Source organism: Hippopotamus amphibius, chromosome 9, assembly GCF_030028045.1.
Source record: "Hippopotamus amphibius kiboko isolate mHipAmp2 chromosome 9, mHipAmp2.hap2, whole genome shotgun sequence".
NCBI lineage: Eukaryota > Metazoa > Chordata > Mammalia > Artiodactyla > Hippopotamidae > Hippopotamus > Hippopotamus amphibius.
This window is the reverse complement of record NC_080194.1, coordinates 26,493,394-26,506,321: the sequence shown is the minus strand read 5'-3', so window position 1 is coordinate 26,506,321 and position 12,928 is coordinate 26,493,394. Positions and strand designations below refer to the sequence as shown.

The 12,928-nt window shown below is 48.0% G+C and overlaps 1 protein-coding gene across 1 annotated transcript; it reads right to left on the bottom strand.

Moving 5' to 3' along the window:
• Positions 1-8,864: 8,864 nt before the first annotated feature.
• Positions 8,865-12,722, bottom strand: LOC130860554 (serum amyloid A protein-like). Its single transcript, XM_057748898.1, has 4 exons — positions 12,692-12,722; positions 12,003-12,097; positions 9,542-9,680; positions 8,865-9,140 (listed from the first exon to the last, which is right to left on the bottom strand). The coding sequence occupies exons 2-4, from the start codon at positions 12,091-12,093 to the stop codon at positions 8,978-8,980; spliced, it is 393 nt and encodes a 130-aa protein (XP_057604881.1). The 5' UTR covers positions 12,094-12,097; positions 12,692-12,722; the 3' UTR covers positions 8,865-8,977.
• Between the last annotated feature and the right edge of the window lie 206 nt (positions 12,723-12,928).

The following is a 12,928-nucleotide window of genomic DNA, read 5'->3' as shown; positions in this document are numbered from 1 at the left end:
GACATCGGCAAAATCCTTCTCAGCTTCTTCCTCTATGAAAAGAGGACATGACAATTGATGGTCTTTACAGAACATGCTAAATGCCAGGCATTCAAGAGTGAACAACAGGCAAGACTTAGTCCTTATGGAGCTTCCAGTTGATGAGGAAAACATATATGTCACACCAAAGAAAATAGACTTACAAACCGTTAAGTGTCCTAAGCAGGGATAGCAGAGGTTCTGGTTTCCCCCTCAGATTCTTCCATGGCCAATCAGGGCTGCGGGATCTTGTTTCTCTAAGAGAGGGAAAGATGGATGATTCTGCCCTTGACTTCCCTCTGGGCCACAGCAGAGGACATGTCGTCTTGCCACTTGGAGGCCTCCTGCCCCTGTGAGTCCTCTGGATTGAAGATCCTTTGTGAAGCAAGAAAGGGCTCCTCGATTCTGCTATCTGTTCCTGAATGACTTCCACCCACTTCTTCCGTTCCCTATTTGATTGGCTTTTCTACCTCTCTCTGTTTCTGGAGTTTGCTTACGTTAATTTTGTTTAGTTTTGGTTTTGGTTTTTTAACCACAGTATTGAGTGCCTTCTTGAATTTAACTTGGGAATCACTCCTCTGCTATTCCCCACATCCATGTGTAATCGACACCACAGTGGTGGTGGGTCTGGAGGGCTGGTCAAAAGTGTAGACCCTGAAGGAGCCCTGACGGGTTCAGATCCACACTGTGTAAGACCAGGAGCAAAACACTCATCTTTTAGGGGTTCCAATTCCATCTTCTGTAAAATGGGAACAATACAAATTCTTACCTCACAGGACTCTTGAGAGGATGAAAGAAGACGATGCCTGATACTGCTGATTGGCTCTCGCTCCCCCAGAGCTGAGCGGGTGCTCTTTCTCCAGGTGAATTCTGCAGGAGCGTCTCTATGTTCCAAGCCTTGTGCCTTTTCCGTGTCCCCTCACAGATTCACAGGCTCGTCCGACACAGAAACCCTTTCAGAAAAGCAAACTCCCCTAACGATCCCCAGGAGAGAGGATGGAGTAGGTCTGCGTTGCACACACCCAGCACCCCCACTTCACAGTCCCCCACACACGTCCCCAAACTTCAGATTCCTCTATTCAGTGGCACTCAGCCCTCATCCTCACTTACTCTTCCTCCCCCGTATGCAGCCCGGCCCCAAATCCTACCCCCAGATTGTGCACCGCAACGATTCTAGGTGCTCAGCAAAGTCATGCAGAGTCCTCACTTCAAAGGCACAGGGTAAGTTATTTGGGCACAGGGTGCCAGGGTAAGTTATTTGGGCACAAATATGTCATTCTTCCAAACACACACAGCTCTCCACAAAAAGAATCACAATGAATGATTCTTCATCTTTTTACAAATATGTCTCCTAATTCCTTTCACAGTATATATACACTTACTTTTTTTTAACTTTTACTCCAAATCTTCCACTTTTTTAGGCTCCTCATTTACTCATTCGTTCATACACTGAGTGAATATTTATTGAGAACACCCTGTGTCAAGCGTGTAGTTAGGCACTGGGGATTAAAAGTGCTCCTGTCTTCACGGAGCTGACGCCCTGAGCCATGGCTAGCCCACCTGGCCTGGCCACCCTCACACCTTTCTAGCAAGAGCTCACATTCTTCTCCTGTCCCTAAAGCATGCTCTTCTTTCTCCTCAGTGGATGGGCCCCTCTTGGTCATGAGGGTGGCCCACGGTCATCTCTGTGTCTTCCTGACGTCAGGCACCTGAGAGGACATTTCTGGCCCAGGACAGAAGTAATGTTCTGGCCCATCACCCTCTCCTGGCCTCTCCGATTCTATCCCAGACATTTACCTCCCTTCTTAGGAAATTCCGGGGACATGACACAACCTCTGGACAATGAGTTCTGGTGAGGGGGTGGTCTACAGAACACCCCCATGTCAGTAGAGGGTGATGCAGTAGAGAGAACCCAGGCATTTGAGTCCAAGAGAACGGGGTTTGGATCCAGGTTCCAGGCCTCCATGGCTGTGTGGACCCGGGTAAGCCTCCAGTTCCCTCCTCTGTAACAGGGGACAGTAACGCCCAGGGTGCAGGGTGGCTGTTTGCATCCCTAATCACACAGCAGGTGCTCACGTCTTCTGTGTGTTCTCAGGGGCACCAGGGGAGGGTTTCTGAGCTTGGATCCAACCACCCCAGCCTGGGAGGTGGAACTCACACCAAAGAATGGAAGTCACCAGTCCCTTCCTCTAACTCTGGACACACAGATCCTGCTCCTGGCCTTGCAGCCTTCATATCTGCCCAGGGTGGGGGTGCGGGGCCCTGACATGAAACACCACTGTGCCCTGGCTCCTGGGCTTCTGTGTGTGGAGGAGCACCTTCTCCCTCTACATCCTCAACCAGGTGGAACTAATTTCCTCTTCCTCACATTCCAGACTACACATTTCCTGGAGGCACGCATCACCTCCCCCCATTCCATCTCCAGCTCCAGCTCCATCCCTGACATTTTCACCACGGTGCTGACCTTTGCCGGCCTCTCAGGCCTGGGCCTGCTCAGCGCCATTAGCACCGAGTGCTGCCTGTTTGTCCTCTGCCCCATCTGGTACCGCTGCCACTGCCACTGCCCAAGACACATGTCAGCTGTCATGTGTGCCCTGCCCTGGGCCCTGTCTCTGCTGCTGAGTGATCTGGAATGGAACTACTGTGCTTCCTTTTAGGGATTTTGGCCGTGCTTGGTGTCCAGGGTTGGATTTCATCATTGCCATGTGGCTCATTTTCTTACTGGCGGTTCTCTCTGGGTCTGGCCTGGCCCTGCTGGTCAGGATTCTCTGCGAGTCCCAGTGGATGCAGCTGAGCAGGCTCTACGTGGTCTTCCTGCCCACAGTGCAGTCGTCCTCCTCTGCAGCCTGCCTTTTGGCATCCAAAGTTTTCTGCTGTACCAGCCTCAGGAGGACTTCAGCATGTTCTTATATTAGTTCAGGATAGGGTTGGTCCTGTCTGATAGTAACAGCAGTGCCAACCCCCTCATTTACTTTTTCATTGGCTTCTTCGGGCATCAGAGGCAGTGTGGCTGCCCCTCTAGTTGGTTCTCCAGAGGGCCTTGGAGGGCACAACTGCGGTGAAGAAAAGGGGAGAAAGCCTTCCTCAGGAAACCAGGGAGGGATCAGACGTGGTCTCATGTGTGATCAAGCAGGGTTCAGTCACAGAAATAGTCCTTATAGAAGATTTTATATATATATGTATATATGAACCTACACAGATGTAGCTTCTGGTTAAACTGTCTCTGCAAGGCTGTGGTATGTCCATCTGATGCTAGAGCTTGAAGCCGGCAGGGCAAGTGAGATCCCAGGAGCATGAGCTCACACCCATAAGAACCAACTAGGACTTGTGTTGGTCTCTCTCAGCGTCTGCAGTGTTGCTGATCTCTGCAGAAGTTGGCTCCCTGCTTCATGGAGCTAAGCGCACTCCTGGTCCAGGAGTCACAGAAGCTTCAGGAGGATCCAGGGGAAGGTGGGGTGGCTGCAGGCCCAGCTGCTGTCTCACACCAACGAGATGAGCCAACAGAGAAGCCCCAACACACATGAACATCCAGGTGCCCCAGCATCGACCTTCCACACATGAAAACAATACAGCTGCTGCTTCCTTTCCAGCCACACATCTTGGGCAAACTGTCTCTTGATGCCCACCCTAACAGGAAACACACATGCAAGGGAGTTCTGGGAAATGTAGTTCAGCCTAGCAAAGCTGACCCTTCAATTGCAAACCCATCACAGTCTACCTGTTGTCAACACAGCACCGGTAACCACCTCCTTAAACAATAGTTAATTCAAATAAAGACAATGGCAAAGTCAAACCTTTCCCTAACATGATGTACCTATTCCAGATACACCTGAAACATACCAACCTTTTCCCCCTAAGGGGATAAAGTCTCCTTTTCCTTTTCTGTTATGCTTCTTCTTCTTCTAGTGAGTTACACTCCCTTTTTGAAATCCTATAACTTAAATACTAGGCTATAGAGTTAGCTGCTATTAATCCATAGTTTATATGATGGTCAGGGACTAGGAGAGGAGAAGAAAAAATATTGGGGAGATATATATACAAACATTCACATTACAGAAATACTCATAATAGACAATCCTTTGCAATTGGTCACATGGCTGTTGCTGGTATGGACATCTACCTTCTCCCACCAGCTATTCCATCTCACCTTTGCACCTCAGCTGGTTATGGTTCCTTGACAGTAGGGGTGACCAAAATCTTTATTCCCAAATGGTCTGGGTCATCGTAGTCCTATCACAGGGATGTTGTCCTTTCCATGCCCTAAGCTCACAGGCCTGTTGATGATTTAGTCACAGGGCAGAGGATTACCTCTGCATTGAGGTCATAGAGATGTGGCTTTGAGTACGAACTTTGCCCCTATCAGCATGGGCATTTTCTTCAGATAGCCATCCTCCTCACAATGATGAAGTGAGACAGTGCCTGTTAAACAAACACTGAGTGCAGCATCTCAAGGATTATCTTCCTCCGGGACCTTTACCCCATCCCCATGGGAGCTTCACCAATTGTGGGGTCCAAGATTGGTCCCACTTTTGGAGACATCCACTTCAAGCAGAAGGTTGAAAGCAATGCACGGAAAGTGCAAATTTGTTCAGTCACTGCACTCGACCAAAAGGACATGTGAAATGTTTCTGACAACTCTCTCCCTAAGTGTTCTACAATTTTGATCTCAAAACAATCCAAAGAATTGAAGTTCAGTCTGCCCCCCTAAAGGAGAGTCATCCCTAATGCTGACAAGACATGTAACATCTTCCTGGCTTCATCCAGGGCCTGTCACAGAGTAAACACAGCTGTCATTCGTGAAATAGTCACTGAATAAATGACTCAGCAAATAAATAAGTCAATGAATTTTTACTGCAAGCCTGTGATAAATCTCTATTTAACAGATGTAGATCACCTATCTTTAAGTGTATTATTTTACCAGTTTCATCAGAAAACGTAACTACAAAGTGTACTTTTGTGAAAGAGTTCTTCATGCAGTTTACTTTCCATGCCCTCTTAGAGCCCGCAGCACAAGCCTCCCCATGCCTGCTCTGTGCCTTCACCCTGATTTGCTCTGAGTCTCTTCTCCTCCATCATCTCAGTTCTCCACTGGGTACATCTAGATGACGTGTCCTTTTAGGGCAGGGCCACATAAGATTTACCTGTATATTCCTAAATGCTTCACAATGTAAATGTTACTCATATAGTTTCACATTCATCTTTTAGATTATTTTGATACAAGATGATATATTTATTTGGAATACATTTTCTAATTATGTTTAAATTAAGGTTGCTATAGACTGAATGTGTTTGTCCCCGTAAAAATCATACATTTAGCCATATTTCCTAATGTGATGGTATTTGAAGGTGGAGCATTTGGGAGGTGATTAGATCATGAGGGTGGAGCACTAGCGAAGGGGATTAGTGCCCTCATAAATGAGACCCCAGAGAGCTCCCTTGCTTTTCTGCCACATGAGGACACAGGGATAAGACAGCCATCTATGAAAAGAGAAGTGGACTCTCACCAGACACAATCTTCTAGCACCTTGATCTTGGACTTCCCAGCCTCTTGAACTGTGAGAAATAAATTCCTGTTGTTTATAAGGCAGTCAATCAATGATACGAGCGTGAGTCAAAAATTATCCACACTTTGGTTATAATAAAACTTCCATTGGCTGCACTGTCTTATCAGTGCTTTCCATTCAAGGCTACTGTCTCCCAGTTACTGATGTGCAGGTGTGAATGTGTTACGTTGGTTCATTTGTACCTGTGGTGTGACCAAACATGGATGCCCCACTTGTGACTTGCACCAAAGAAGAGCAGCTTGCAGTGACGTTTTTTGTGGTCTGAGGGTGTACCTGGTGCCATTATTTGTCAAAGACTTTGGGCGCAGTATGGAAAAAGTGTTTTGTCTCAAAGTGTTGATGAATGGATACAGAAGTTCAAAGAAGATTGCACAGATGTTAGCCATCAAGAAGGAGCCACACGCCTGTCCATGTCAGTAGCTGATGACAGCATTGAGTGTACACATGAAATGATTCTGTTTTCTAGGATTCTCAAGGGCCAGTATTGGAACATTATTAGGAAAAACGTTCAACAATCAACAGTGCTCACTACAGTGAGATGCTGATTGAACAGCTGAAGCATAAACTTGGTATTAAATGCAGAGGATGCTATGCAAGGGCGTTGTGATCTTGTGTGAACATGCACGTTTGTACACTTCTGCCCACACTGTCGACACGCTGCAAAAACTTTGTTTCGAGATGTTAAAACATCCTCCCTATAGTCCTGATCTTACTCCAACAGACGTTCACCTATTTGGTCCCCTAAAAGCAGCCCTCCGAGGACAAAGATTCAGTTCTGATGAAGACATGGAGACAACGCTGCATTCATGGCTTGCGGCTCAGCCTAAAACATCGTTTAATGAGAGAATACGAAAGCTTGTTGACAGATGGACAAAGTGTATTGAAAAGTGAAGAGATGATGTTGAGAAATGATGTGTTTGTTTTTTCTAAAACTCAAAGTAAATTCTACAGCCAGAGTGCGGATAATTTTGACTCACCTCATATTTTGTTATAGGAGCCTGAACAGACTAAGAGAAAGATAAAATGTCTCTACATTGAAATCTCACACATCTTAATTTACATGGCAATGAGTTTGGCAAGTCTATAGGCCTATGTAACCCACGTTTTCAAGCGATTTTGAGCTTTTCGAAAATTCCCTCTCACCCCTTCCCAGGCAATTCCCTCTACCTCCAGAGGCAACTACTCTTCTATTCTACTGTTAAACATTAGTTTTGCGTGATTATGAACTTCATATAAAGTGAGCAAGCAGTATGCACTCTCGTGTAAGGGCTCTTTGGCTCAGTATAATAATTTGAGAAACATTCGTGTTTATTCTACTGCTGAGTAGAAGTCCATTCTAGGGTTAGGTCACATCGTTTGTTTATGTTGTTCTTCATTCGATGGACATTGGGGTTGTTTCCAGTTTGAGGCAACATTGCTCCTGAGCCAACTGGTTATGATGTTAGTGTTTGTCAGTAGAGGGCTCTGGAGGGACAAGCAGAAGGTCCCGACATCTCCTCCAGGTTTTTATCTTTCCTTCCATGCAGCTCCTGCATGTGTAGGACACCCACTGGTACTTATCCCCAGGTGCCTTTTTTTTAAGCTCTCTATTGGAGTATAATTGCTTTACGCTGTTGTGCCAGTTTCTGCTGTAGGACAAAGTGAATCAGCTGTATTTACATATATATCCCTCCCTCGTGAGCCTCCCTCCTCCCCTCCCTATCCCACCCCTCTGGGACATCACGCATCATCCAGTGGATCTCCCTGTGTTATGCAGCAGCCTCCCACTAGCTATCTATTTTACATTTGGTAGTGTGTATATGTCAGTGCTGCTCTCTCACTTCGTCCCAGCCTCCCCTTTGCCCCCCAGGAGTTTTGATGTTAATCCCAGGCCACTGAAGTCTCCTGACAATAGCTGTGGCACTTCAGCTGGGTTCCCAAGGTGCTCAGCAACACTCCACCTCCCTAATAACATGCCACAGACTGGGTGGCTTCAACCACAGAGATGTATTCCTCACCTTTCTGCAGGCTGGAAAGTCCAGGACCAAGGTGCAAACCAATATGGCTCCTGGTGGGAGCTCTCTTCCTGGCCTGCAGATGGACACGATCTCGCTGTGTCCTTTCAGAGGAAAGAGACAAGGCAAGGTCTCTGGTATCTCTGATATTATGACACTAATCCTTCCAGACCAGGCTTCCTCACTTATGACTTCATTTAACCTTAATTACCTCCTTAATGCAAACAGCTCCTTTGGGAGTTAGGGCTTCAACAGAGGAATTAGGGAGGAGGACACATTCAGTCCATAGCACTGCCCCTTCCACAGCTGGCTTCTTCCAGGGAGCTCAGAGGCCTCCTACCTCGGTCCCCCTGTGGGCTGCCTCCAGGTGCGTTTGCAGGAATCCCAGCTGCACACCCAGTGAGTTCAACAACTCCTCTGGGCGGTTTTTGGCCAAGTTGCGTGGGCACCTCAGTGGGGGACTTCTTGCTGGTCAGCTTTGCCTTGTGACACCCAGCCATCTCTACCAGCCTTCCCATGGGCTACAGGCTTTCCAACGAGATCGAAACCTCAACTTTCTGTATCCCTTAGCCCTTACTAGTGAATCCTGTTACCAGTTAATAATTCCTGCTATGAAAATTTCCCTTTCTGAATCACGAACTGGTTTCTGGACCCTAACTTACAACTGTGGTCTTGTCTGTGCTGCTCTGTCTTCACTATGGTTTCCACAACTGAGCTAAAGTAAGAGGCTGCGAGGAAACATTCACACGTGAGTTGGCTCTACATCGTCATTTAGGCTCGAAATGAGGCAAGGACAATGGAGTGGAGGGAAAGAGCATCGGAAGGGCTTCTGGATGGTACGGGCAGAAATTGGTTCAGAAATGGGTCTGGAGGTGGTGCTGAGAAATGAACAGAAGATCCAGGCGGCAGTTGCTGAAACAGGATTCCACGATCCAGTCCTCCCAAGGCTGTGTCCCTGCCCCCACGCAGACCCCCTGAGGACAGACTGAGGGGACTAGACCCCAGGGCCGAGAAGGGGACAGGACACAACTGCCAGGGAGTGAGAAGGCCAGGACCCAGAAGGACCTAGAAATAGCTCCAGTGTAAGCAGAGGGGCCTGGAGAGGGAAGCAGGTCTGATTAGGGGAAGGGGTGGAGCAGGGGGTCTGTCCTGTACGACAATGAGATTGTGTCCACGACACCCAACACCCAGGCACAGACTAGGCCTTCTCATGGGTGTCCACCCATCACGCCTTGGAACAAACCAGGCTGTCCTTACACCAAAGAACAACACAGTTTTCCACATTCAGTCTCTTAAGCATTTATTAGATGTGCTGCCTTCTGTGGACAGAGAACCACCCGCTCAGTGTCGCTGCCCATGGGGGTTCACAGCCCCGTCTGCTGGAGCAGAGTGAGAGGCAGCTCAGTACTTGCTGGGCAGGCCGGCGGGTCTGAAGTGATTGGGGTCCTTGCCGCTCCGGCCCCATTCATTGGCAGCCTGGTCGGCCCTCGAGTCCTCCCGTCCGTGGCCACTGCTTCCATGCTTGAACAAGTCTGTGACTCTCTGAGCATTCTCTCTGGCATCGCTGGGATGGAGGAGGGCAGGTAGGGGGTTCATCCAGGGCTGAGGAACCACAGCCCCACCCTCCCCATCTCTCCCCTTTCCAGGGGATCAGTGACTCTGAGAGGAGCCAGGAAAGAGGGGCTAAAAGCCTGAGGCTGCCTGGGCACAGCCCACCTCAGCCCTGCAGGTCCCCTTATGCTGGGTGAACAGCACCCATGGGAGAGGCTTGGGAATCATCTGTCCCTCCAGCCTTGCTCTGCCCTTCAGCCTCTCAGACCCCACGCTGGGCACAGAGGGGGAGGGTGGATAAGAGGAGGAGGCGCCACAGCCCAACAGGAAAGTTCTCCAGGGCTTGGCCCCTCCAGGCTGTCCCAGGCAGCCAAGCTCTCACGCCCATCCCTGCACCCCCACGGCCCCTGGTACCTGATCACTTTGGCAGCCCAGGCGCCCCCAGGGCCCCTTTGGGCAGCGTCATAGTTGCCCCGGGCATGGAAGTACTTGTCTGAATCTTTGTAGTTGGCTTCTCTCATGTCAGAGTAGGCTCTCCACATGTCTTTAGCCCCTAGGAAGGAAAAAAAAATGATGAGATGAACGTGATGATGTCTTGGCAAAATAGAGAAATAAAACATTTTCCTCCCACTGATTCCAGATTTCAGCCTTTGAGTAAGCCCTTGGAGATTATTATATTGCCTTGAAATAAATATTCCTTTACTTCTGACTTCCCTGGGTTAATATTATGAGAACGGTGTTTGGTTCAAGTTTTATTCTGTTTATTCCATGCTAGGTCTGTTGGTACTTTGTTTTTGGTTGTGTGTCATGTGTGTGAAGAAGAGGTAAGATGCTCTTTTAGGGACGTTTGGGTGTACCATGAACCTCTACCTGGAAAGATACAGGAAACCTTCTGACCAGAGCTTGAGAACAAAGGCGATCCTGAGGGAGGCTGTGGACATAGGCTGCTCCCAACCTAGTCAAGGGGAGAAATGCATCCCTGAGGACAAAGTGAGGACAACTCGGTCCTGAGTACATCTGCATGTCCAGGGCATATTTGGCAGCTGGGCAACTGTCAGAGTTCAATCAGCAGGAGATAAAGGTGAGTATCTTAAGAGAGCTTTGAAGAAACGGGGTAATCAGATGCAGAAAAAGGGCAGCTGACCCACCAGCTCTAAAGTTCAGTGTCCTCGCCAATAAAATGGAGGAGTACTGCCTTCCTCACAGTGGTTACGCAGAAGAGCTGAGGAAATACAGGTGAAAGGTCTAGAACACTGTGGGTGCTCAGTGGACTCTCACCTCTCTGGTCCTCAGGAAGAGTGGGACAGGGACAGATAAAGGGACTCAACTAGGATGAAGATCAGGGAGTTATGGACAGAAAAACTTACCCAAGATAGAATAAAATGGCAAAGATGTAAAAGATTAGCTCGTTAAGGAAAAGAGAAAAATCTAATGCAGATTGTAAGCATAGTTTATGTAACATCTCCATGAAATAGCTTATCTTCATTGTAAGTATTAATTGTTTCTGGTGCTTAGAAACACAGTTTTGTTGAGGGGTATGATATTCTCAGTATAGCTATTCACTCTGAGTTCCAGATTTAAATAGATCCCTGGAGTCCAGACTTGCTTAATAAATATTTCCAAAATGCCTGACACAGTTTTCACTTGGGGTGCAAACCAGAGGTAGCGGTTCTCAATATTTATTGTATGCAAAAATCGACAGGCGTGCTTGATAACATCAAGGCCAGATATGCAGTCTCAGCCCAGGGACTGTGATTCAGGGGAGGAGTGTGTGTGTGGACCCAGGCTCGTGAGTTCCACAAAAGCACCCCAGGCCACGGGTGATGCTCATGCAAGTGGCCCTAGAACAGCCCTTGAGAAACACTGACCTAAGAGATGAAAAGACATCTTTATCTGGGTCTGTGAGAATTTAGATAGAATTAACAGCAGACTCTTAAAACAATTAACTCAAAAACTATCACAGAAAAGAAAAACACAGAAAACAATTGTGTAAAATAAACATAGTTTTGCCACATTACTCTGGCTAGTGAGGTATGTATCTCTTGCTATCGGTTTCTGGCCAGGTCTCAGCCTCCGTAGAACCGTCATCAAGGTAACTCACTGGGCCAGTTACTGTGGGGCGAGGGGCTCTATCAAGGTGCCTTCCAAGGGCGCCGCATCCCCACTATTTGCCATTTGCTCAGATGCAGAGCAGGACACGTGTTCACACATCCCTCACTCTCCCACGTGTACTGTTGTCTGAGAGGCAGTGTAAGTACTCCAGTTATTGGAAGGTCAGGGGAGTCAGCATCCTAGGTTAAATGCTGCTCTGCTGGAGGACTTTGTTAGGTGTCTTAATCTGCTGGTGCCTCAGTTTCTCTGTTAAGGGATAAGGGCACCTACATTGCAGGACGAAAGGACTAAAACAGGGCGAAAGCAAGTTTACTCACATATTCAAGGCTCTTAGAACAGTGCCTAGCAGGTATGAAAAGCTCAGTTATTCTGATTAAAATCATTAAGTGGTTGGGGAGCGTGAACACTCCCCGCCCATTTAATGCACCCACTTCTTGGTGCCTGAGACTTGGGAATGAGCCGTCCCTGGGTGCCCACAAGGGGGCGGCAGAGCCATACTTGTCTTTAGGGAACATGCTCCCCTGAGCCCAGATCCCTTCCTCACTGCTGCTGAAGTTGGGGCCCAACTCTATGTGACCTCTGGCTTGGAGATCCCCATAGGAGGGTGCAACGCTGGCCAGAAAAGCCTGGGGAAGTGCTCCCGTGAAAACCAAGCTCCTTTTCTGCCCTCTTGTGGTCCTGGCCCTGTGGGGATGTGGCCTCTGCGGAGGTGAGTCCTAGGGGCAGCAAAGGCAGCCTCCCCCGATCCATCTTTGGTCCTTACCTTGACCAGCTTCCCTGAGGAATGTTCCCCATCTCTGGCTGCTGACGCCCAGGATCAGGAAGCAGAAAATGATGCCTGTAGAAAGCTTCATCCTGCTGCAGAGAGATGAGCAGACACAACCAAGGATGAGAGCTGTGGGTGTTTTTTTTTTTTCTGTAATGTTGCTATCCCTTTGCTGTCCAAAAATAAATCCGACTGAATTTTATCTTGATAGATGATAGAGAGATGATAGATAGAAAGATATAGATAGTTAGATACATAGATGTGTTACAGAGGATCCTGTTCTCACTTCGGAGTGTCTTATTGGAATTCCAGTGATTTCCTGTATGAAGGATTGCAATGGGCTTTTAGTATAAGCCACCTTCCAGTCCAGTCATCACCTATCAGCCCTGAAACCCAACTGCACAGCACGTTTCCGAAAGGCATTAGGAGTTGGTGCACCATACCTCTCTGTAATATGAGATGAGGTAAACAATGCACAAGTATTTGCGGACCACCTGCTCCACGCATCACTGACTTCACACAGAAGAAGCATATAAAACCCCTATCCTCAAAGTATTCACAGCTGGTGAAGTCTTGTCAGAATAGTAGATTCAGGAAGGAAACAGAGAGCTGGGCTACAGCACAAGAATGCTGGTGAAGAGAGAGTCTCCAAAGAGGAACAGTGTTGTAAAGTTCCACCATCTCACCTTTGGCCGTGCCTTCCTGCTGAGACTCCCGGTGAAGCTGAGCTGCCTGTGCTGCCTGCCTGGGAGACCAGACCTGTGCTTTATATAGTGACGCTCGGCTAGTGCAGCAAATGAGAAGACAGGTTTGAACTAAAAAATTAAAAAAAAAAACAAAAAAACAAAGAAATCAGGGAAAGCCCTCTGCCAGAACACAGCATCCAAAACAGCTTGGTTATTCCTCATGCAGGTCCAACTTTC